The sequence below is a fragment of the Saimiri boliviensis genome, chromosome 2 (assembly GCF_048565385.1).
Source record: "Saimiri boliviensis isolate mSaiBol1 chromosome 2, mSaiBol1.pri, whole genome shotgun sequence".
Classification (NCBI taxonomy): domain Eukaryota; kingdom Metazoa; phylum Chordata; class Mammalia; order Primates; family Cebidae; genus Saimiri; species Saimiri boliviensis.
The window spans coordinates 78018424-78045291 of record NC_133450.1 but is presented as its reverse complement, the minus strand read 5'-3'; the positions used below and the strand labels follow the sequence as shown (position 1 = coordinate 78045291).

At 38.6% G+C, this 26868-nt stretch overlaps 1 protein-coding gene across 4 annotated transcripts in view; it reads left to right on the top strand.

The window, feature by feature from the left end:
• SLC12A1 (solute carrier family 12 member 1) overlaps nucleotides 1-23844 on the top strand; it is a 105361-nt gene extending 81517 nt beyond the window's left edge. For all 4 annotated transcript variants that reach the window (XM_010339497.3, XM_003928888.4, XM_003928887.4 and 1 more), the window contains 6 exons: nucleotides 1975-2106; nucleotides 2333-2444; nucleotides 5958-6044; nucleotides 15460-15595; nucleotides 17529-17596; nucleotides 18611-23844. In XM_010339497.3, the coding sequence (XP_010337799.2) occupies nucleotides 1975-2106; nucleotides 2333-2444; nucleotides 5958-6044; nucleotides 15460-15595; nucleotides 17529-17596; nucleotides 18611-18746 (671 nt within the window). In that variant the 3' untranslated portion in view covers nucleotides 18747-23844. The remainder of the gene's footprint in view (nucleotides 1-1974; nucleotides 2107-2332; nucleotides 2445-5957; nucleotides 6045-15459; nucleotides 15596-17528; nucleotides 17597-18610) is intronic.
• Nucleotides 23845-26868: the final 3024 nt, after the last annotated feature.

Below are 26868 nucleotides of genomic sequence, written 5' to 3'. Positions count from 1 at the left end.
TGAAGCTGTATCAGGACTTTGACGGTGAAAATATTTAAATAAAACTTTCTGGGTGCTAACTACTATCTTCTTTCCTTTCTAATTATTTGGTTTCATTGTGTGAAAAGCTAACAATCCATTAAATCTGCCCTGCTAAGTTGTGCAGTCTAGAAAATAATGGAAAATTCAAAAGTCATAGCCCAATAGTGTGCTCTAGCTGGAGAGAGGGAAGCATTAACGCCCTTATTATGACACCAGGACTTGTTGTTTATTCTGGAAGCTTATTTCTGCTTCACAATACTTGTTTTGGCAAAAATATGCTCTTCCAAAAGTCAACATGTCAAATTGTTTAGAAAAGTAGTAACATGATGTATTGTTTTAATACCTAGAAGTTTAAACACAGCTCTAAAGTGAGCCCATTCACCACTCTGGGCTTCTGTTAGTTGTCAACTCTTTTGAGTTCTAGATCAGAACCAATCCTGCCCCCAGGCACCTGGGTGTGAACGGAAAGCCTCTGGATGTTCTGACTTGCCTGTAAGGGCAGAGCTTGGTCCATTTTGTAAATAAATTTTTCTCCCTCAGTGGTCCCAGGGATGTAAAAAACAATATCAGGTCATTGCTTCAGAATGACAGACCCCAAACACGGAAACGGCACAAGATAGAACAAAGCATCTTCAGAAGCTCTTAGATCAGAGAGAAAGCTCTGAAGAGGCTGTCAGCTCTCCTCTAAGCACCGGGCTGACACCACCTCTCCGAAATAGAGCAATAAAGTCACAACTTACAAAGATACAAATATGAGAAACACTATGTACACTGTGGCAAAGAAACCCCTACTGGCAAATAGGAGCAAGGGTCCTGCCCCAACACTGGCCTAGTTCCCTGGTACACTTTCATTGTATCCATCTTAGGGTAGAAATTGCATTTAAAAAATTTTTAACTATTTTATATACACCCTCAATTATAACTCAAGTAAAGATGTTTTGTATTTCCATATTTTCTAGCTTTTATTTTCATCTAATTCACAAAGATTCAAATAGCTCAGATGGCTTTACCTTAGCTTTATAAGATTCCTTGAAAACAGAGGAGTAAGTGAGGCTGACAATGGGACCAGATAGTCATAGAGAATTCAAGATGTACATGGTTGCCGGGCACAGTGGTTCATGCCTGTGATCTCAGCACTTTGGGAGGCAAGGCCAGCAGATCACCTGAGGTCAGGAGTTCGAGACTAGTCTGAGCAACATGGAGAAACCCCGCCTCTACTAAAAATACAAAATTAGCTGGGCGTGATGGTGTATGCCTGTAATCCAAGCTACTTGGGAGGCTGAGGCAGCAGAGTTGCTTGGAACCCAGGAGGCAGAGGTGGTGGTGAACCAAGATTGCATCGTTGCACTCCAGCCTGGGCAACAAGTTCGAAACTCCACCTCAAAAGGAAACAAAAAAAAAGCTGCACGTGGCCCCTGGCAAATTTTATAAACCAGACCTGAATGGAACTTAAACCAAACGAGTGCTTCATGAATGAATTCCCTAATTAAAGGATATTTCTGATTCTATGGGTTATTTCTAGAAAACCACTTACCACATGTTCTTTAAGTAAATATAAAAATATTAATATTATTAAGTTGATTTATATCTGAGATTTGGAGAAATGGGGATATTCTGGCTATTAGCATTATTACATGCCTAAATAATAACTCCACTCTGAGGCAGATTACTAAAGGTCTGAAAATAATCCATTGCTTTTTAATAAAAACTATAATCATAAAGCTGTTTTACTTGTTAACTGTCAATATTTTATTTAACTATTGAAGGTGGTCTAAATTATTGTGAGATTGGATTTTTACCTTTGCCTTTTGAAGAATAGAGTCACTATTTATTTTAAGTTTAATAAACAGGAATCTGTGACCTTTTCTCTATTTTCACCAGTAGATTGATAAGAAAGTTATTTTGTTCCTGCCCTCAAAAGCAACAGATGCATCAATCCCTCTTCCATTTCAGATGGCAGCATTAACACAATCCAGTCAATGCATGTGGGAGAGTTCAACCAGAAACTGGTGGAAGCCAGCACTCAATTTAAAAAGAAACAAGAAAAAGGCACAATTGACGTTTGGTGGTTGTTTGATGATGGAGGTAAAAACTTTCAGAAAATACACAAGGGAGAAGAATTTCAGTTTTGATAAACTTAAAACTGCCTAAGGAGGTATATGAGAAAATACTGGTTAGAGAATAACACTCTGTGTTCTCCAAAGATTGGAACTATAAAGAACTATGAATGTGGGAATGAATAAAGATATCAAGCTATTCATTTCCTTCCTTTTAGATATACTCATCCTGTCTAATTTACTCTTTATTCCAGGGTTAACACTTCTTATCCCTTATATCTTGACTCTCAGAAAAAAATGGAAAGACTGTAAGTTAAGAATCTATGTCGGAGGGAAGATCAACCGCATTGAGGAAGAAAAAATTGCGTAAGTAGTTTACGATTCATGTGTTGGGTCATTTTAGCGGTTCATTGCTTTAATGCTTTAATTTTAATAACTTAATGTGTCCGAGACACAATAGACTTAAAGACAAAGCCTCCAGAATAGGCCTCATGTTTACTTGGTTTTCTGGTCAGTAAATTATTTGCATATTTTTCCTGATCGCTGTCTTCAAGAAGGTCCTCTGACCCTTTGCCACAAACGCTTTCCAAAAGGAATGTGCCACAGAAGCTTCATCTCAAGTCTTGAATGGAAGATTCGTTATCTCATATAATGCTTATTTTGTTCTGACCAGTAAAAGCCTCCAAGAAAAGAAGAGCCTGAAGGAATTTGTGTCCAGTTGTTTTTTTCTGGGGGAATTCAAACCTCTTAGTTCATGACAGTCACTCTTAGCACAGTATATGTAGAAGAGAACTAAATGGAGAGACTGTACCTGGATTCTAGCCCCAGCTCTGCCATCAAGGAGCTGCAGGACTTTGCAACAGTCGCCAAACATATCTGGTTCACCAGTTTCTCCTTTGTAGTTTGGAAGAGTTTAAAGGGATGACTGTAGAGAAGCCTTCTAATTTAAAAAAATTAAAATCTCACAGGGCAAGTCTGTATCTTTCTCGTTAATTTAGCCATTGAGAGCTGATGCCGGTTGTGAGAATAATAAGCATGCTGAGAACATGACATATCTAGAGGTCTCTGGTGGAAATCCAGAAAACCACCTTCAGCAGCTCTTATTTCCTCGGGGCATATTTAAGCTCCGAGCCCTTCCTGGAACCAACACTTCTAGAAGTCATAAAATAATGACAGGCTTTATTCAGTAATTTTTAATATTTTCTCTTCCCTCTTAGGATGTATTGGACTGTGAATGTGAATATGTCTGTCTATCTATCTACGTATATATCTCTCTCTATATATAGATACACACACACACACACACGCACACACACACACGTAGTTATACATTGCTACATTGTTACATTCTGAGAAATGTGTCAGGCAATTTCATCATTGTGCAAACATCATAGTGTACTTACACAAACCTAGACGGTATAGCCTACTACACACCTAGATTACATGGTATACACTGTTGCTCCTAGGCTACAAATCTAAGCTGAACACTCTAGGCAGTTGAAACACAATGGTAAATATTTGTATATCAAAACATAGAAATGTTACAGTAAAAATACAGCATAAAAGATGAAAAATGGTCCACTTGTATAACGCACTTACCATGAATGGAGCTTGCAGGACTGGCAGTTGCTGTGGGCGGGTCAGTGAGTGAGTGGTGAGTGAAAGTGAGGGCCCAGGCCATGACTGTGCACTGCTGTAGACTTTATCAACACTGTATACTTGGGCTACACAAGATTTATACGGAAATATTTTTCTTCAAAGCTGGACCTGGGAATAAAAAATACTTTTTTCAATAATAAAGTAACCAATTAACCTTAGTTTACTGTAACTTTTTTTAACTTATAAATGTCTACGTTTTTGACTCTTTTGTAATAACACATAGCTTAAAACTTGTTGTACAGCTGTGCAAAAGTATTTTCTTTACATCCTTATTCTGTAAGCTTTTTTCTATTTTTAAATGTTTTCTTTTTAAATATTTTTGTTAAAAACTGAAACACAAGCGCATACATGAGTGCAGGCCTCCCCAGGATCAGGATCATCAGTATCACTGTCTGCCACCTCCACATCTTGTGTCCCCTGGAAGGTCTTCCAGGGCAGTAACAGGCATGGAGCTGTTATCTCCTGTGGTGACAGTCCTTTCCTCTGCAATACCTCCTGAAGCACCTGCCTGAAACTGTTTTACAGTTCACTTTTTTTAATAAGTAGAAGGAGTACACTCTAAATAATAAAAGGCATGGTATGTAAACTTATAAGCCAGTAACAGTCATTTATTATTGTGATCAAGTGTGATGTACTGTATGTAATTGTATGTGCTGTGTTTTTATATGACTAGCAGGGCAGTAGGTTAGTTTATGCTGGCATCACCACAAACGTGTGAATAATGTGTTGTGCTATGCCATTTCAGCACCTATGACATCACTAGGTGATAGGAATTTTTCATTTCCACAACAATCTTATGGGCCCACCATTGTACATGCAGTCTGTCATTGACCAGAATGTTGTTATATGGTGTATGACTGCGTATATGTTATGCATATATGTCTTTTCAATCAAAGCAATAAATTATATATATATTGATATTGTATATATTTAATTCCACTTAAAGAGGATCATATTAGCATGGAAACTAACATAATATCTATAATATTTTATATTTATTAAAGCTGGCAATATTTTATTGAAACAATTAGAATAATTTGAAAATGTTTTGTGACTTAGATGATAGTATGACATCAATGTTAAATTGTCCAATTTTTAAAAATCTGCTCTCTTTATATAAAAGATTATCCTTGTTCTTAGAAACTGCTCACTGAAAAATTTCAGGGTAAAGGTACCTGATATCTGCAACTGACTTTAAAAGAATAGAGTAGATAGGTAGCTAGATGGAAATAGAAGTAAATAGATAGATAAATACAAAGAGACAGAAACAAAGAAAATGGTAAATCAAACGGGACAAAATATAAATAATTGGCCAGGCACTGTGGCTCAAGCCTGTAATCCCAGCACTTTGGGAGGCCGAGGCGGGTGAATCACGAGGTCGAGAGATCGAGACCATCCTGGTCAACATGGTGAAACCCTGTCTCTACTAAAAATACAAAAAATTAATTGGGCATGGTGGCACGGGCCTGTAATCCCAGCTACTCAGGAGGCTGAGGCAGGAGAATCGCTTGAACCCAGGAGGTGGAGGTTGCAGTGAGCTGAGACCGCGCCATTGCACTCCAGCCTGGGTAACAAGAGTGAAACTCCGTCTCAAAAAATATATATATAAATAATTGGTGAATCTGGGAGTTCTTTGTATTATCTTTACAACTTTTCTGTAACTTTGACATTATATCAAAGTTATCCATTGTTGGGGAAAAAACCTCATATAAATATATATGAGGTTGTATAATTTTATAATATCTGTCAATATATTATATAACATATAACTTATGTGTTTATAGATATAATTAATCATATATAATTTATCATATTATGCTATATTATGTGATAGCTATTGGTCAGTAGTTTGTAACTCTATAGAAATTATCACTAATATGATAGTCCATACGTATTAAGACTTGCTGTCTTTCAAATCATAAGAAATGTGGACGAATTTGCATTCTGCTCCCTGGGATATAAATGCAGAGTTGGATTGGCTGTTGCCAGTGTCTGCACCTAGAGAGGTTTCTTTATGCCGTCAGTGAAATAGCTTGGCCCACACTTAATGCGTTCATCAAGTACTGTAATGAAAATCAAACACCAACCAAAAGGCCTCTGTCTGAAAGCTAAGCTGAAATGAGATGTGATTGCTTTTGATATCTTAACTCAAACACAAAGCTCTTTGATTGAAAATAGTTAAATACGCAATGATAAAGTATTTTCCTTTTATATTTTCAGAATGGCCTCCCTTCTGAGCAAATTTAGGATAAAATTTGCAGACATCCATATCATTGGTGACATCAACATTAAGCCAAACAAAGAGAGGTATGAAATATTTAACAAGATCTATTGATAACCCCTGATACTCTCTCATTCTCTTTTGTGTTGATTATCAAACAGGAAAAATGTTACGTATTTACTGCAGTGACTTCTTGATAGGATCTAATAAGAAGGGCCTTTAAATAATCATAATATAGAACTAACAAGTACATTCTAAAGGGAAGAAAAGCTTTTACAGTGAAGACAAGCCTGAGAGGGAGAACTGTTAAAACAGGTTAGTTAGTTTTTAGAGTTGCCCTTCCTGTTGGTTTCTATGGTGGCAAGAGAAGCCGGAAGTGCAAGGTCATACTATTTTGACCAGAGCTTTCAGGGCAAGTTTTGTTATTCGGAGTTACTCGTGGGCATCCTGGATGGGGAGCTCTGATGGAGAAGATGTGGAAACAGCTTGTGTCTTCTTGGCACACTGGCAATACCAACACTCCAGGGCCATTTTAGCTTTGAGGCACTAAAGACACAACAGGTAAGGCCTGTGAATTTGGGGGGCGGACCTCTAAAACTATCTGAAGCCTGGAAAATAAATGCATTGGCTTCAAAATTTTTTTTAAAAAAAATGACAAAATCAAATTAATCATTTAAATATCTTCAAAATGTGGCATTATTTTAATCCTCATTAATTGTTATATTTATCAACTCCATCATTGTCTTCGTCAGCTCAGGCTGCTCTAACAAAATGCCATGGACTGGGTGGATTAAACAACAGATACTTATTTCTCATGGTTCTGGCGAGATTCTGGGAAGTCCAAGTTCAAGGATGCAAGAAGATTGCTAACTTACTCAGTTCCCTTTACGGGCCCTCTTCCTGGTGTGTGGACAGCCACCTCCTTGCTATGTCTTCACATGGGAAGAGAATTCTGCTCTCTCTTTCTCTTCCTGTAAGGGCACTAATCTTTTAATAGGGAACCTATTTGTGGTTTTTTTGAGATGTGGTTTCACTCTTTCACCCAGGCTGGAGTGCAGCAGTGCAATCTCAGCTCACAACAATTTCTGCCTCCTGGGCTCAGGGCATTCTCCCACCTCGGCCTTCTGTAGGGCTGCTGGCCCACAGGGTCATGGGGTATCCCTTTTGCTGTGCTGAGGCACAGGATCCGAGAAATAAAGAGACAGGACACGGAAGTACAAGGAAAATGCAGCTGGGCTTGAGGGGCCACGCCACCTATGAGTGGAATCAGGCGAGGCCCTGAATGTCTAGAAGCGTGTTTATTGTGTATAGGTTAGGGGGCAGGGCAGTGAGTGAAGTCATCTTTAAGGATACAATAGGGTCGTGAGCAATAAAACAAGGGGTCCACCCCCATTAGGTCACCTATGCTGGGAGGTGGACAGTGCACAGCAAGGGGTCCATTCCCATTAGGTTATTGAGGCAAGGGCCGTGTGTAGTAAGCGGTCCACCCCCATTAGGTCACCGAGGCATGGAGGTGGGCCATGCACAGTGAAGCGGGTGCAGTGTGCAATACCTCTATCTATGGGCAAGCTACTAAGAAAATTTAAAGGAGGATGCTTTAAGTCACATAGCAGTGACAGAGCTGTCAGGGGCTACGCCAATGCTGGCAGCTTCCAATGACTTCTATAGGGGAATGCTTTTCGAGCAGCACAGTAACAAGAGCTAACAAAGTTCACAGTCACCAAGGTGTGATTGCCAGTTTGAGGGCAGCCTTCTACAAGAACTGGAGCAAGGTCCTACAACTCCTTTATCAGGAGGAGTGGCTCTTGCCCCAAGCTTGCCATACAGCGGGTATCTTTATAATACTGAACGCTACTGCCTGGGCCATGGATTCTTGTCTGAGTATAACTGTTTTCCCTTAAATCATGCTCTGCACTGTGTCTGCTCTAGGCATTCCTCCAATTATAAACTAAGACATGTATACACACACACACACACACACACACACACACACACACACACATATATGGAAATAGCTGAGTAGTAAGATATTCTTTAGGCACTCATTCTATGAACTGATATATGTTTATATATAAAGGATTGTATAAAGGGAAATAACTGAGCAGTAACACTATAAACTGAGATATTCTCCAAGCCCTAATTCTATAAACTAATATATGATTATATAAAGGATTATATAAAAGGAAATCACTGAGTAGTAACACTATAAACTGAGATATTCTCCAGGTCTTCATTGTGCCAGGATTCTGCTTAGCTCTCCTTCCTCGGTACCTATATGGGGAGTTACCCACAGCCTCCCGGGTAGCTGGGACCACAGGCACGTGCTACCACACTGGCTAATTTTTTGGCAGAGACAAGCTTTCGCCATGTTGCCCAGGCTGGTCTCAAGCTCCTGAGTTTAAGCAATCTGCCCGCCTTAGCCTCCAAAACTGCTGGGATTATAGGCACAAGCCATCACACCTGGCAACACTGATATTTGAAAACAGTTGTAGGTTGGATCTTCACAGTAGTTTGCAAGGGTGCAAGAAGATTGTTTAGAAACCATAGCCAATTATAAATTAAATGAAATATTTAGAGTTATCATTTGGCAATTATAAAATGTCTTCAATTGTTTATAGTCCAAAATCATATTGTCTGTTGCATTCAGATGCAATTAAATACATTTGATTTCGTGTGGAGTGGGGCCTCCAAGAGGAATCATACAGAGGGATGTGAAGGTCTTGGAATGGCTTAGATTATCACAGTTCTGTCAAATCTCTTTCCTTTTCTGTTGACCGTCATTTCTTCTTCCTTTTGTACTTCCTGATGTGTTATAATTCTACAGTTTTCAAGACTTCTTGCCTTTTCTTTTGGCTTATTGTTATTCTATGTGAGCTTAATAACTAACCAAAAATTATTCCAATTTAAGATGCATTCTTACTGATGAAACAAACTTGAATTTCATGTTATTTAGGGTTATTCATGATCCTTCCAAGGTGGCAGGTCAGTTAAAATGGCTCCACAAAACACCTTAACTGCAAGGCATGGTGGTTCACACCTGTAATCTCAGCACTTTGGGAGGCCAAGATGGGAGGATTACTTGATCCCAGGAGTTCCAGAGCAGCCTAGGCAACATAGCAAGACCCTCCAAAAACAGCAAAAATTTGCCAGGTTTGGTAGGGTATGCCTGTAGTTCTAGATAGGAGGCTGAGGCAGAAGGATCACATGAACCCGGGCAGTCAAGGCTGCAATGAGCCACGATCACCCCACTGTACTGCAGCCTGAGTGACAGAGTGAGACCTTGTCTCAAAAAAAAAAAAAAGAAAAAAGAAAAAAGAGCCAAGCATAGTGGCTCACACCTGTAACCTCAGCACTTTGGGAGGCCAAGGCAGGCAGATCACCTGAGGTCAGGTGTTCAAGACAAGCCTGACCAACATAGTGAAACCCCGTCTCTACTAACAATACAAAAATTAACCAGACTTGGTAGGGGGCACTTGTAATCCCAACTACTTGGGAGGCTGAAGCAGGAGAATCACTTGAACCCAGGAGATAGAGGTTGTAGTGAGCCACAATCATGCCATTGTACTCCAGCCTGGGCAATAGAGCAAGATTCCATCTCAAAAAATAATAATAATAATAATACATTAACTGTGATAAGAAAGCTGCAATTGACAGGGTTAAACTGTTCATTACTTTGTGATATTTCTTTACATCATACTCTAATGCCTTACATTCTTATATTTCTACAATTCCAAATACATAAGAAAAACTAAGAACATGTCCTTCTCATTGATAAATGGAATTAACATTCTGATATGAACTGGGTTGTCATACAATAATCTCTGGTAGCCTTCCACTCTTTATTCAAAGAATTTCCATTCTCTATGTCATTGTACTGTCTATGTCAGTGCATTTTGGCATTTGCATTTTCTGTTGTCCAGTGGGTAGGCACTGTGTCTACAGACTTCGGATTTTCCATAAGCCCTAACTTAATGCTGGGCCTGAATTATTCACCCACTACCTTTTTTTTCTTTTTGAGACAGGGTTTCACTCTATCATCTAGACTAGGTTGCAGTGGCACAGTCATAACTCACTTCAGCCTCTAATTCCTAGGCTCAAGAGATCCTCCTGCCTCAGCCTCTTGAGTTGCTAGGTCTCTAGGCATCAGCCGCTATACCCAGCATTTTTTTTTTTTTCGTAGAGAAAAAGTCTCACTGTGTTGCCATGACTGGTCTCAAACTCCTGGGCTTAACTGATCCTGTCACCTTGGCTTCTCAAAGTTTTGGGATTACAGGCGTGAGCCACCACACTTGGCCTCATCCACTTCTGATAGCCAAATTCTTCTTGCTGTTGTTGGTCTTATCCTTCGCTAAGCATTATCAATGTTTACTGACGAATTTGTCCCTCTATTTCTTTGTCTCTTTGCTTGTCAGTCCGGTTTTCTCTACCCACGTTCTTGTTTCCTTCCCCTTCTTTTGTACCAGTCTCTGTCCAGCTGCCATAGTCACCACCCTGCATAGCCGCCCCTTCCGTCCTGTTGCTGGGAAAGCTGATATACCTCTTCCGATAACCAAGCCTCTTTATTCTTTGAATACTTTTCATAGTCCGGACACTCTTCTTACTGCTCTGACCTTTGTCCCATGATGTCCTCTTCTGATGTCCACCGTGTTAATTTGGTATTTGTCATATGTCCTCATTATCCTGGAATTAAGAGAGTTAATTTTTTTGTCAGGAAATAAATTAGTTTCCAAAAGTTTGGAGATTTTCTCTCTGTTATTTCAAGGTATTAAGGAAAATGTAGAAAAAGCAAATCCATTCTTAATGAAATAAAAAAAAAAAAATCCTTGTGGCCAGTATACCCTGCTAAAGAAACAAGAGACCTGGCCGGGCGCGGTGGCTCACGCCTGTAATCCCAGCACTTTGGGAGGCCGAGGCGGGTGGATCACGAGGTCAAGAGATCGAGACCAACCTGGTCAACATGGTGAAACCCCATCTCTACTAAAAATACAAAAAATTAGCTGGACATGGTGGTGCGTGCCTGTAATCCCAGCTACTCAGGAGGCTGAGGCAGGAGAATTGCCTGAACCCAGGAGGCGGAGGTTGTGGTGAGCCAAGATCGCGCCATTGCATTCCAGCCTGGGTAACAAGAGCGAAACTCCGTCTCAAAAAAAAAAAGATAAAAAGAAACAAGAGGCCACCAAAAGGAGTGTGCTGGAAGAGACATCATCCTCTCTTCAGCTTCCTGCCATAAGTGATGCCATATGACTTTATAAAACAGTCGCTATCTGATGTTGGCAATGGCTGTTCCAATACCTGAAAGTAACCCTGTTGTAGAACACAGTCTGATCATTCAATAAATCTCATAGATGGCCACTAGTAGCCCACCTGGCACATTTGTAATACCTTAATTAAGGCAACTCCCCTTGATGGTCTAATCTGGGAAAGAGAACTCTTCATCCGGGCTGCTGTAGCCCCAGACCCAGGGACTAAGTCTTAGAGAATAGAACACTGGCCCAATTTCAGCTCCCACTTGGACCTTGGCCAGGCAGCCCTTACCTGCTGTTAACACTATCCCTTGATCATGATTCTTTCTTGGTCATCAGGTGATACACAAAGTCAAAAATAGTTTGTCAATGATTTCCATGTTGGAGGCTAATTTTAAATGCCCTCAAATTGCCTTTAATAAATCTTTCGACTACCCATAAAACATCAGTAAGTTTTGATGGAGGAATTTTATCATAGCAATATTATCTATAAACATAGTAAGGCCAGGGTGAAAGGGAGTACAGAAGCAAAGTTAATGAGAAAATAATTGAGCCAGGAGAAACTGAAAAGCTCTTGTGGTTAAATTCCATTTTTTATTGCATAGACTGAATTAAAAGTCACAGGACAAAAAGACAACAATCTTTATGTGGAAATCAAAGAAAAACTAGAAGCAATTAAGTAGATAATTTAGTTTAAAGATGTTAGAGTGGTCGCAGAAACAACTGGTACATTATTTTGAGAGATGAAATTTTATGTGGACTTGGAAGGAAAATATTATGCAATTAAAAAAATTTTAGACTTTTTATGAGGAACAAGGATGGAGAAGGCAGAGCAGCTATTGTTTTTTTAAAAAAGTGAATTATTATTTATATTTAACAGCATGTAACACTTCTTCTATAGTCAGTTAAAAGTGCTTATAAGAGCCGGGCGCTGTGGCTCAAGCCTGTAATCCCAGCACTTTGGGAGGCCGAGGCGAGTGGATCACGAGGTGAAGAGATCGAGACCATCCTGGTCAACATGGTGAAACCCCGTCTCTACTAAAAATACAAAAAATTAGCTGGGCGTGGTGGTGCATGCCTGTAATCCCAGCTACTCAGGAGGCTGAGGCAGGAGAATTGCTTGAACCCAGGAGGCAGAGGTTGCGGTGAGCTGAGATCGTGCCATTGCACTCCAGCCTGGGTAACAAGAGGAAAACTCCGTCTCAAAAAAAAAAAAGTGATTATAAGGAAAAAAATCAGATTTAATGAGAATCAAAATAGAAATCTTTTTTTTTTTTTTTTGAGATGGAGTCTCATTCTGTCACCCAGGCTGGAGTGCAGTGGCATGATCTCAGCTCACTGCAACCTCCACCTCCTAGGTTGAAGCAATTCTCTTGCCTCAGTCTCCCAAGTAGCTGGGACTACAGGCACATGCCAACACACCCAGCAAATGTTTGTGTGTGTGTGTGTGTGTGTGTTTTGTTTGTTTTTGTTTTTTTGTTTGTTTTTTTTTTTGAGACAGAGTCTCACTCTATCACCAGGCGCCAGGCTGGAGTGCAGTGGTGCGACCTCGGCTCACTGCAACCTCCGCCTCCTGGGTTCAAGTAATTCTCCTGCCTCAGCCTTCCGAGTAGCTGAGACTACAGGCGTGCGCCACCATGCCCAGCTAATTTTTTTGTATTTTTGGTAGAGACGTGGTTTCACCATGTTGGCCAGGATGGTCTCGATCTCTTGACCTCATGATCTGCCCGCCTCGGCCTCCCAAAGTGCTGGGATTACAGGCATGAGCCACCATGCCCGGCCTATGTTTGTGTTTTTAATAGAGACAAGGTTTTACCATATTAGCCAGGCTCGTCTCGAACTCGTGACCTTGTGTTCCGCCCACCTCTGCCTCCCAAAGTGCTGGGATTACAGGGGTGAGCCACTGCACCCAGCCAAAATAGAAATCTTGAGCTATGTCAGGATCCCCTAGCTAGGAGAATGAAAAATGGCAGCTCAAGGATGAGCCCAAGGATAGACAAATCAAAGATTAAAGCAGAAAAGGAACAGTAAGAATTCATAGAAAAAGAATGGGCAAATACAGCCCCTTTACTACCTCCTGTGTCACTTAGCATGTTTCAAGTGCAAGTAAAAGAAAACTTAACTCACAGTGATTTTGACGATGGGAAAATTATTTTCATGTATAACTTAAAAATAGAAGCGTAGTTTGAATTTCAGGCTAAGCTTAATCTAGAAGGTTAATTTTGTAATCAAGGACTAATTTTCTTGCAGTCTCCCTACTTTTTTTTTTATAAAAGCGTCTATCAAAGTTGATTTCACTTATAAAAGAAAATGGACTATCAATTGCAACCAGGACTACCTACTTGTTCATGTATGTTCTATAAAAGAGAAAGTTTGTCTCTTCCCAGATCACTGAGCTCGGTGTCCAGGGCTCCATTCTGGGTTCACTAACCTAAGCCACTGAGCCATTACTGTGGTCAGCGTAATAGTGGGTGCTTATCAGTTCAAGTTTACCTGTGTTATGTGCCCACCCCTGGCCAATCAGTCTGGAAGAAGGCATAGAGTTGTGCTGATTGGCTGATGTTGTCATTGGAGTTATTCCCACTGAAACTACGAGGAAAACGTAGTACAAATGCCGGGGAGACAACCAACAACCTCTGCTCCACCTTCTATTTCTTAGGAAAGTATTTTTGTACTGTGCTTTCTAGCAAGGATTTGGACTGAGCTGCAAAGAAACTTTTATCCTGATTAAAATAAGCATGCGAATAACTTAAGCAGAGAGCCTCTCCCGTTGGTCATCTCAGTTCCATGGCTGCTGAGTAAAGTGAATGTCTTGCCTTTCCAAGGCACTGCATGCTTTTCAGAGTACTGTCACCCAAATCATCACAGTGACTCTCAAACCAGTTTCTCGCAGCCATTGTTACTCCCCTTGTATAGCCTAGAATATGCAGGCCAAGGAGGACAGTGCAGGAGCCAGAGGAGAACCCAGACCCTACTCTCTGAGGCCAGCCCCTTTCCAGAGTAATGGCAATTCCCCAAAGTCTCTAAAGGCATGACACTGTGGAAATAGGAAATAAAAGCTGAAAGAATAATAGGGCCTATCAGTCTTAATCTTTCCCTGTCTTTGCCTACCTTTCTAAATCAATCAGTGCAATGGAAGTCTAATGCATTAAGTATCTTTTCAGTCTCTTCACAAAGGCTCACTAGTAGAGACAATCCTGCTCCTTTGTCATCTCTGCACTTTTATGTGCAAATCCTAAATCAGGTCAGTTGGTGAGATAATTGAACTCATTACTTCATGTTTTCATTTCTTGACCTAACAGCATATCGATTCTAATTATCATTCATTCCAAGATTACTAAATTATAACTAAGCTACATTATATGAAACCAAAGAAATTGTTCATACTTAAGATCATCTTAAAGTAGCATACTAGAGACAACTACTGCCATAAATTGTAAGTTTTACTTTGTGTCATTGTTTTTAAGAATAAATCTTATGAGGCTCATACAAGTAATTTTTAAAATGTGCTATAGCTCTTAGCTGCTAGTTTTCTCCTTAGCAATTTCTTTTTAAATGTTCTAACATAACCTCAGATTCTTAGGCATTAAAACATTACTGATTTTTGTTTTTCTTCCGAATATGAACCTGAATAATACTCATTTGAAAATCTCAGACAGCAACATTAACCAACAAAAGGACGAGGGGAGCATTATTTGCAGTGAACATCCACACTGTTCTACAACCATTCAACTGGTGGGAGCCCTTGCTGTTCTCCTCCTACCTGCCCGTGGCCTCCTGCCATGAGTGGGAGTTGCCATGTGGACTAAGGGTGAGGGTAGCCACATTCAACTCCCATTGAGCCTAGTTCATCTCCTACATTAATTGATAAATCTCTCCCATAGAGTCTGTACAATAAACAGGTGGAAACTCATTTGTGTGCTAAAGTGTCTATATTGCAGCCATGTCTTTGACTGCTCTATGCAGAAAATGTATTTGCAGAACAATTATTACCTATATGTTTGTCTGTTAATATTGAAAATCTAACACCTAATAGGCTAACAAGGCCTCGAACACACTAAGGCCTTTCCTTGGGTAGGTAGGGAGTACTGTAGCCACAGTTTTACTCACAGTAAATTCCCTGCAAAGTAATTCTTAAAGGATTTGCATGACATTCAGCTCTGATTCCACAGCCAGCAGAGCCAGTCATACCAGGACTATCTGTGAAATAATGAGTTAGTTTCCTACTGTGAGGCCTCCTTTATAATTCAAATTTTAGCTGGAAAGTCTTTGAAGAGATGATTGAACCATATCGTCTCCATGAAAGCTGCAAAGATTTAACAACTGCTGAGAAATTAAAAAGAGAAACTCCGTGGAAGATTACAGATGCAGAGCTGGAAGCAGTCAAGGAAAAGGTAAGGACTTGTCTTCCTTAATTTTTTTGCTTTCTAACTAACTGAAAAAGGAAACAGTAGTTGATTTAAAGACAAAGAAGCAATATATTTATTGTCAAATGTCATTATTCAAGATCCAACTTTTCTGCATTTTTCAAGTGCTTTTCTATCATTTACTGGATATGATTATTTAGAAAACTGTTTTCATTTTCCCTATAAGGTCCGTTATTTTTTAAACTTAAAAAATAGATTATTGGTACAAATTGTGAAGTCTCCTTTCAAATTTAATTTTAAAGAACAGGAGACAGACCCATCAGCCTAACATAATTTGAGTCAATATGTGTGCAAAGTTGATACAATCTAACACAGTAACAAATAATTTTAACCTGATGAAACAAAGGCTATGAAAAACTTATAAAGGCAATCTGAGGAAATATGTGATATGACAGGAAGAATGAATATGGAAGCTGAATCCAGCACACATCGTGAGATGGATGTAAAATGGTAAACCTTTCTACAGAGCCCCGTAAGATGGGAAGTGCCTTCTGTCCTGAGCCCAGTGAAGCTGGTGATAATAAGAATAATGCAAAGGCAGGGGGTTAACAACTAGGTAGAAGAATTGACACCTGAGTTGGACAGAAATGAAAAGGGACCACAAGAACTTCTAAACTACAAAATCTTGAGTGCTTTTATAGGAGTACTCAAGTACTGCTAATCTCGTTGTACCATAAGTATAATTGCAGGCATTTACAAATGTTAGAAAGAAATCTAAAGGCTGGGTGTCCTAAGATTTACTCACACACAAAATCTCAGCACTTTGGGAGGCCAAGGTGGGAGGATTGCTTGAGCCCAGGAGTTTGAGACCAGCTTGGTTAACAGGGTGAAACCCCTCCTCTACAACAAATAAAAAAATTAGCCCGGAGAGGTAGCATGTGCCTGTAGTCCCATCTACTTGGGCGGCTAAGGCAGAAGGATCACTTGAACCCAGGGGGCGGAGGTGAGCTGAGATTGTGCCATTGTACTCCGGTCTGGATGACCAGAATAAACCCCTGTTTCAGAAAAAAAGAGAAATCTTAGGATAAATCGGGTTAAGCGATTTAAAAACTCATAACTCTTCAGGTGGGATTTTATTTTACTGGAACATGTGGGCTTTTGGACAGTGAGGTCCAGATAAGTGCCACCCTGAGACCCTGACCCCTGCAGCCCACAAGCCTCAAAAGCTTTGCTTGGACGGACTGCCCACCATGCCCCACATAAACTACATTAGGAGCTGAACTTGGAAAAATTTGAGCAAGAAATACTCAAAGCCTTTTAGATTTAGTGGGGGGAAAAAAAGAGACTCAACTAGAATCAAAAAGTCTGTGTGTAATAAACCTCTTACTTTTAACAAAGTTTTATATAATCGAGCAAATCACTCATCTGCGCCTTGGTTTCTGAACCAGTGAAATACAATAATAAATATTACTCTCATCATTGCAAAGTGGTTATTTTTCCAAGTGAGTCTTTTGGCAGCTTTTTAATTGAAGCCAGCCCTCTGTGCTTAGAGAATATTCAGAGAGCTTAAAAAAAGGCAGACTAGAATATAATCTATGTTCTTAGAGAATCAAATTGGTATCAAGATTCAACCCGTTTTCTTTAATAGAAAACCTATTGCCTCAAATTGGTCATTCTCACCTTCTTTTTAATGTTATCTATGCTGTTTGCTTCCCCCGCCCCAGAATTTAATAAGCCACTACAAAATGAAAATCTTTGTAATGTGTTTTATTCTTAAGATTTCTAAAATTTCTCATGAGGTTTTAAAACACTTAAGTTTTAAGCCGGAAAAAGTTACTGTAATTTTTACACATTTTTTCAGATGAGATTTTCTGCTTGTTCACGATTTGTGGTAAGAAAATAAATTCTCATTCATAATTCTAGTAGAACTGTACTCAACAAATCTAAATATTGCCCACAGAGTTACCGCCAAGTGCGACTGAATGAACTCTTACAGGAGCACTCAAGAGCCGCTAATCTCATTGTCCTGTAAGTAATCATTGCAAGCATTGAAGAATGTTAGAAATAAATCTTAGGATAAATTCGTTAATCCATTTAAAAGCTTACAGCTCTTCAGGTGGGAATTTTAGTTTTTTGGGGGAACATGTTGGATTCTTAGACAGTAAAGAAAGGTAAGTGCCACCCTGAGACCCTCACCCCTCAGGCCCGTGAGTGTCAGAGAGCCTCGATTCGACTTGCTGCCCGCCATGCCTTATCCAGAGGCGTGTGCCCATCTGGTAAGACCATGCTCCAGGAACCTGAGACCCTGGACCTCCCTGCCTAACAGCTGCAAGTCAGCTACCACAGCTCACAGCCTCCTGCCCTGGGTGGGTGTCCCTGAGCCGCTGTGCCCATGGCAGGTTCATGAGGCTCCTGGTACTGTGAGAAGAGGCCAGTGTAGGAGAAAAAGGCAGAGCCATTTCTATTTTCACTCTTTACACTCTGGTTGTGTCTACTGAAAATGTGTGTTTGTTTACTTAAAGATTGGTATTTAAACGTGAAAGCCTCCAATGACTTCACACTTATACCTCATGAATTGACTCCTGTGTATACAGATAAATATGTCTTTACATAATGTAGACTGGGAAAACTATCCATCAAACATATTGTAGGATGGTCTCCTGAATTGAGTGGTAGGGTTCCAGTAGATGGTTTCTGAGGTTTTTCCCAAATGTAAGATATTTAAATTATTGGAAAAAATCATTTACACCAAAATGGTGACAGGTATTAATTGATCAAATTCCCTATTCAAAGAAAAGTGAAAATGTGTATTTTTGTTTTGTCTTCACAATACTTAACCCTGTTTTTCTGGTTTATAGGTATTTGTATTGCCTAAAAAATACATCAGTTTGATATCTATAGTAATAATAATTTCAGTGTTTTCATTTTGGGTTAAGGTAAAAGTTAAGACTGCCGGTTATTAAATAGTTCAGAAATGCTATTGCCACTACTACCTATAGTAATTTTCACTTTCATTTTTAAATTTTTCTTTTATGTCACTAGGAGCCTTCCAGTGGCAAGAAAAGGATCCATATCGGATTTGTTGTATATGGCTTGGTTGGAAATCCTCACAAAGAACCTCCCACCTGTCTTACTAGTTAGAGGAAATCACAAAAATGTCTTGACATTTTACTCTTAAAACATGAAAGATTAGAATACATTTAACCTAATGTATGCACAATTAAGAAATATGTTCCAGTACTTTATGCTGTAAATCTAATCTATGGATATGCAAACCTCTGGAGATGATCCTACCAGATTCTACATATATTGCATCATTTTTTTGTTATTGGTTAGTGCAAGCTTTTTTTCATCTTATCTGCTTAAGGGGTTGCCAAAGCCAATGCTATCCCTAGAAAAACATTTTTGTCATTGCTGTTGATAAACAAGAAAATCAAAGAAACTCATGTTGGCTCATGCTCATGAAAGCCACCAATGTGATTATAAACTTCTCTAGACAAACAATCTTTTGTTTTTAGAGCATTTACTTCTCAGCCCTAGTATAGGTCTCAGCCCCAGACCAGGGTCTCAATAAATGCTTATTGACCGGCTGTCATAGTAACCACGGATGGTTATCAAAGGAAAAGACCAATAGGGTGGGGAACATAATTAGGCATGGCCCCCTCAGAGGCTTATACCTACAAAGCAGATTTAAAAATCAATAACTTAAAACTTTAAGAAGTACTTGAGTCTACCAAATGTTCAAAGCAGTTACCTAAATAAGTTATTTAATATAACAGATTATATACTTAAAGTGATCTGAGCAATCATTGATGACATATGGCTTAAATTTGCTGCTGCCAGAAAAGTATATTAACTAGATTAGAAGACACCATATACTCCAACAAAATGAAATATACTCTGTTCTCAACATATAAACTTTAATTGTACTTCCTATCAAATATTTTGAAATTTCCATCATAGCATTACTTTGCATATTTTTTCTAATTAAATGGTTAGTACAGATGAAATCTTTATAGATGCCTTGAAAACCAAGTGCCACAAATTTTCAAACCATTAGTAAGAAATACATCCTGAATCATTTCTTTAGTTACTTTCTGTAGTGATTGTATGGATTTAAAAGAATAATTAAAATGAAAAGTTGAAAAACTTGCAAAATTTGGAATATATAGGTACTGATTTTTTTTCATTTTTGTTAGTATGTCTATAATACTTAATCATATTGACAAACCAATGAAAAAATTGTTTTTCTGATGAACAGCTTGATTTTTCTCTTTGACATGTTTTGACTGTTGATTCTAGCTGAAAAAATATGTGGAAAAAAAAATGAACCTGAAATAAAAACACTCAAATTACATTGCTTTGGCCTAGGTCATGTTTTTACTTTTAGTCACTAAAATTGGGGTGCAGTGGTATGTCAGATGTGAGCCTGAAGATTTCCATTGGTGGCCTCATCTGCAGTTATTTAAAGCTGGGATTCAAGAGCAGGACTTACTAACGTAGCCTCTCTGCTAAGAAGAATGACCAGAGGAAAAGGGAGACTGTCAGCAAAGCTTGAGCAGATAGAAAACACAAATGTGTTCATCTTATTGACAAAATGACACTCAAATTTAATGAAAAAAAAAATCAAACTCTATCTGCAAGCATCATATTTGTAATTGAATATAAAAGGACTAAAAGTCCACAAGTGAAAGTGAATAAAAACGCTAAAAGCAAAAGAATAAACAAAAGTATATACAAACATTCAAAAAGAGTGGACAATATTAACTTCAAAGTTTAAGACTAAAGAATTAGGAATAACAAGAGAGTATCATTGCACATTTATAAAATATATATGGCCACAATGTAGCTATAATAATGCAGCTTTCTGTAAACTAATAGCATAGTATTGACATAAATAACACAGGAATCGTTGGAAACAAAAGGACAGTTCCAGAAAGTCAAGTCAATTTTCTTTTCTATTTTTTTTTTTTTTTTGATGGATTTTCTCTCTTGTCTTGCAGGCTATATTGTAGTGGCACTATCTCGGCTCACTGCAACCTCTGCCTCCTGCCTCAGCCTCCCAAGTAGCTGGAATTACAGGCATGTTTCACCATGCCCGACTAATTTTTGTATTTTTAATAGAGATGGGGTTTTACCATGTTGGCCAGGCTGGTCTTGAATGCCTGACCTCAGGTGATCCACCCGCCTCAGCCTCCCAAAGTGCTGGGATTATAGGTGTGGGCCACCATGCCCTGCCAGAAAGTCAATTTTCTTAGGAAACAGTTCACCCCTGTGAAAATCTTTGACAAATCAAATATAGGAAGAATTCAAACAACATTAAAAAAAATTGAATAGGTAAAATAATGCTCACCCACAGAAAATACACCATCTTTTAGAAATCTATAGGATATTTATGAAAACAAATTCTATGTTAATAGCTAATAAAAACTCAGTAAATTCCAAAATGAAGAAATAGTAAATAAAACATTTTTATCACAACACGATAAAACAGACATTACAAATATATAAAAAGCAATATTAAAAATCTTACTTATTGGAAAAAGGAAATTCTCCTGGATAGGTCAAAAAGAAATAGAAAATGCAGCTTTAGACTCTGGTAAAAATGACATGGAGAATTCCACATAGCAGCAAAACATATCACAATAAAGCAGAAGTTGGAGGTAAATATGTAGCTATAAATGGCTTTATTAAAAAATAAGAAAAACGAAAGTTAACATTAAAGTCAAAGATTAAAAATAGCACAAAGTAACCAAAGGAAAGCATCAAAAAGAAACTGATGGAAAAAGCAGAATAGTAAGATGAAGAGTTCAAGCTAGGAGAGAGCTGGGAGCTGAATCTTAAGTTTCCCCACTCTCTAGAAAAGAGATGTTAGTTGGCCTCCTTAAGAATCAGGAAGAAGTTGAATCCCTGAATAGACCAATAACAAGGTCTGAACTTTAGGCAGTAATTAATAGCCTATCAACCAAAAAAAGTCCAGGTCCAGACGGGTTCACAGCAGAATTCTAGCAGATGTGCAAAGAGGAGCTGGTACCATTCCTTCTGAAATTATGCCAAACAAATCAAAAAGAGGAAATCCTCCCTAACTCATTTATGAGACCAACATCATCCTGATAGCAAAACCTGGCAGAGACACAACTAAAAAAGAAAATTTCGGGCCAATATCCATGATGAACACTGATGCAAAAATCTTCAATAAAATACTGGCAAACCGAATCCAACAGCTCATCAAAAAGCTTATAAAACACAATCAAGTAGGCTTCATCCTGGGGATGAAAGGCTGGTTCAACATACGCCAGTCTACAATATCATCCACCACATAAATAGAACCAAAGACAAAAACCACATGATTATCTCAATAGATGCAGAGAAGGCCTTTGACAAAATTCAACAGCCATTTATGCTAAAAACACTCAAAACTAGGTATCAACGGAACATATCTCAAAATAATAAAAGCTATTTATGATAAACCCACAGCCAATATCATACTGAATGGGCAAAAACTGGAAGCATTCCCTTTGAAATCTGGCACTAGACAAGGATGCTTTCTCTCACCACTCCTATTCAATATAGTACTGGAAGTTCTAGCCAGAGCAATCAGGCAAGAAAAAGAAATAAAGGGTATTCAATGAGGAAAGGAGGAAGTCAAATTGTCTCTGTTTGCAGACGACATGATTGTATATTTCGAAGACCCCATTGTCTCAGCCCAAAATCTCTTTAAACTGATAAGCAACTTCAGCAAAGTCTCATGACACAAAATCAATGTGCAGAAATCACAAGCATTCCTATACACCAATAACAAACTTAAAGAGAGCCAAATCAAGAACAAACTGGCATTCACAATTGCTACAAAGAGAACAAAATACCTAGGAATACAACTAACAAAGGATGCAAAGGACCTTTTCAAGGAGAACTACAAACCACTGCTCAATGAAATAAGAGAGGACACAAACAGATGGAGGAACATTCCATGCTCATGGTCAGGAAGATTGAATATTGTGAAAATGGTCATACTGCCCAAAGTAATTTACAGAGTTAGCACTATCCTCATCAAGCTACCTATGACCCTCTTTACAGAACTGGAAAAACCACCTTAAACTTCATATGGAACTAAAAGAGAGCCAGCATAGCCAAGACAATCCTAAGCAAAAAGAACAAAGCTGGAGGCATCATGCTACCTGACTTCAAACTATACTGCAAGAATCAAAACAGCATGGTACTGTTACCAAAACAGAGATATAGACCAATGGAACAGAACAGAGGCCTTGGAGGCAATGCCACACATCTACAACCATCTGATCTTTGACAAACCTGACAAAAACAAGCAACAGGGAAAGGATTCCCTGTTTAATAAATGGTATTGGGAAAACTGGCTAGCCATGTGCAGAAATCTGAAACTGGATCCCTTTTTTGTACCTAATATACAAAAATTAACTCCAGATGGATTAAAGATTTAAACGTAAGACCTAACACCATAAACACCCTAGAAGGGGGCCGGGCGCGGTGGCTCAAGCCTGTAATCCCAGCATTTTGGGAGGCCGAGGTGGGTGGATCACGAGGTCAAGAGATCGAGACCATCCTGGTCAACATGGTGAAACCCCGCCTCTACTAAAAATACAAAAATTAGCTGGGCATGGTGGCACGTGCCTGTAATCCCAGCTACTCAGGAGGCTGAGGCAGGAGAATTGCCTGAACCCAGGAGGCGGAGGTTGCGGTGAGCCGAGATTGTGCCATTGCACTCCAGCCTGGGTAACAAGAGCGAAACTCCGTCTCAAAACAAAACAAAACAAATAAACAAACAAAAAAAAACCCTAGAAGGAAACCTAGGCAAAACCATTCAGGACATAGGCATAGACAAGGGCTTCATGACTGAAACAAAAAGCAATTGCAACAAAGGCCAAAACAGACAAATGGGATCTAATTAAACTTAAAGCTTCTGCACAGCAAAAGAAACAATCACTAGAGTGAACCAGTAACCAACAGAATGAGAAAAAATTTTTGCAATCTACCCATCTGATGAAGGGCTTATATCCAAAATCTACGAAGAACTAAAACAAATTTACAAGAAAAAACAAACACCCCATTAAAAAGTGGAGATATGGCCGGGCATGGTGGCTCAAGCCTGTAATCCCAGCACTTTGGGAGGCCGAGGCGGGTGGATCACGAGGTCAAGAGATTGAGACCATCCTGGTCAACATGGCGAAATCCCGTCTCCACTAAAAATACAAAAAATTAGCTGGAATAAAAAAAAAAAAAAAAAAAAAAATGGGGAGAAATGACAGATACAGGTGAGGGGACGGAAGGCAGCAAACCACACTGCCATGTGTGTACCTATGCAACAATCTTGCATGTTCATCACATGTACCCCGAAACCTAAAATGCAATAAAATAAAATAAAATAAAATAAAATAAAATAATTAAAAAAAAAAAATTAGCTGGGCTTGATGGCGCGTGCCTGTAATCCCAGCTACTCAGGAGGCTGAGGCAGGAGAATTGCCTGAATCCAGGAGGCAGAGGTTGCGGTGAGCCGAGATCGCGCCATTGCACTCCAGCCTGGGTAACAAGAGCGAAACTGTCTCAAAAAAAAAAAAAAGTGGAGATAAGAACAGACACTTTTCAAAAGAAGACATTTATGAGGACAACAAACACGGAAAATGCTCATCATCACTGGTCATTAGAGAAATGCAAATCAAAACCACACTGAGATACTACCTCACGCCAGTTAGAATGGTGATCATTAAAAAGTCAGGAGATAACAGATGCTGGAGAAGATGTGGAGAAATGGGAACACTTTTACACTGCTGGGAGTGTAAATTAGTTCAACCATTGTGTAAGACACTGTGGCGATTCCTCGAGGACCTAGAAATAGAAATACCATTTTACCCAGCAATCCCATTACTGGGTAGATACCCAAAGGATTATAAAACATTATATTATAAAGACACATGTACATATATGTTAATTGCGGCACTGTTTACAATAGCAAAGACTTGGAACCAACCCAAATGCCCATCAACGATAGACTGGATAAAGAAATTGTGGCACATATACACCATGGAATAGTATGCAGCCATAAAAAAGGATGAGTTCATGTCCTTTGCAGGGACATGGATGAAACTGGAAACCATCATTCTCAGCAAACTGACACAAGAACAGAAAACCAAACACCACATATTCTAACGCACAAGTGGGTGTTGAACAATGTGAACACATGGACACAGGGAGGGGAGCATCACACACTGGAGTCTGTAGTGGGGAAATAGGGGAGGAACAGCGGGGGGTGGGGTGTTGGGGAGGGATAACATGGGGAGAAATGCCAGATATAGGTGATAGGGAGGAAGGCAGCAAATCACACTGCCATGTGTGTACCTATGCAACAATCCTGCATGTTCTTCACATGTACCCCAAAACCTAAAATGCAATAAAAAATATATTTTTATATATTACTATATATAACATATATTTTATTAATATATTATATTATATATATATATATATATAAATCAGTCTTCCCCTATGTAAAATGGGATTATTAAGAGAATAAGAGCAAACAGATGAGATAATGTGTGTCAATAGCTGAGCACAGTACTGGGCTCAGCACTTTGTGGTAAATAATTAGGCATAAACATTATTTTCAATAAAGACGGTAACAGTTCACACGACAAACTCAACTGTTGTTTGTTGATTTTGCTAAAAAAGGGAATAACATCAGATAATAAACTTATATTTAGTTTTAAAAAATAGATAAAATATACACATTTACAAATGAGCAAGGGACTTTGGGTTGAACTTTGGAAAAGAATGTTCTTTCAAACTCTAGTATGGTAAAATTCTAATTACAAGGAACATGTCTATTTGTAGTAAAATATAAACTACTAAAAGTAACTCAAAAGAAAATAGAATACCTGATAAGATCTAATACTTCAGGATAGAACACAAAAATTGTCGAGGATTTAGCTCAAAAAAAGTTGCAACCCAAAATATTTTTTCTAGGTGATTTCTTTTAAATTTTCGAAGAAAAGATAGTTACCATTCTTTTTAAGCTTTTGCTGAACAGAACAAGATAAAACATCGTCTGTCCATTTCTCGGTTATTTTGCAAAACTAGCATAAAGTTGATAGCAAAATGTGCCAGACCACAAAAACAGGAAACTACAAGTCAATTTCTTGTATGAATAAACATAGGAAAATCCAAAACAGAATCCCAGGACTCAGTTTTACTGAGGCATTCAAACAATATTCCACTGTAATCAGGAATATGGTATTTTAGGAATACAGATATATCTTATTGCTAGGAAATCAGTTAATTAGTCAAATTTAGTGAGCATTAGTTACCATTTATTCATATTTTTTGAATTTTAATTTCTAAGTGCATAGTATACCTCTAGAAGAATGCACAAAAAACCGGTTAGTGTTGACTTTGGAGAAGAAAACTGAATGAAGGACAAGTAAGAGATTTCATTTTTTTAGTATATACAATAATAACTATTCAAAACCAACATTTTAAAAATTAAATCTGTAAATAAGCTACTTGTCTGCCAGACTATATTTAATTATTAACTCATGTTTGAACTGACATATGTTGTGAAGGTCATATATAATAAATTTTTGCACTCGAAAATATAAGATATTATACCATCATTATTGTGTTGTGCTTTTTTGTAATATAAGTAAGCAACTAAAATGTCACTGTAAGAGGTGCATATCTATATATATATGTACTTCTTTCTTGGGTGGAGAAAGTGATAGAGAAATATTGCATTAGATTTACTGCTATAGCCCTGCAAACATTAGATCAGTAGGTTCATATTTCATATTTTACTTTCTGAAACTCAGGAGTAGACAGGTATAATCTTGTGCTTTGTTTTGTTTTGTTTGTTTTGTTTTGTTTTGTGTTTTGTTTTGTTTTGTTTTGTTTTGAGACAGAGTCTTACTCTGTTGCCCAGGCTGGAATGCAGTGGCATTATCACAGCTCTGAACTCCTGGGCTCAAGTGATCCTCCCATCTCAGCCTCCAGACTACAGGTGCATGTCACCATCCTCAACTATTTTTTTTCCTTTTTGTATAGATGGGGTCTCACTTTTTGGCCAGGCAGGTCGCAAACTCCTGGATTCAAGCAATCCTCCCACCTTAGCCTCCCCAAATGCTGGGATTACAGGCATCAGCCACCATACTCAGCCAAGTACAATCTTAATAGGTTCCGAGTTTTATTTTCTAGAAGGAATAAAACTCAGAATTGATATTATCCATAGTAGGATAGGGTAATTATAATAATGTGACTAAATTTGTGTGAATCTATGC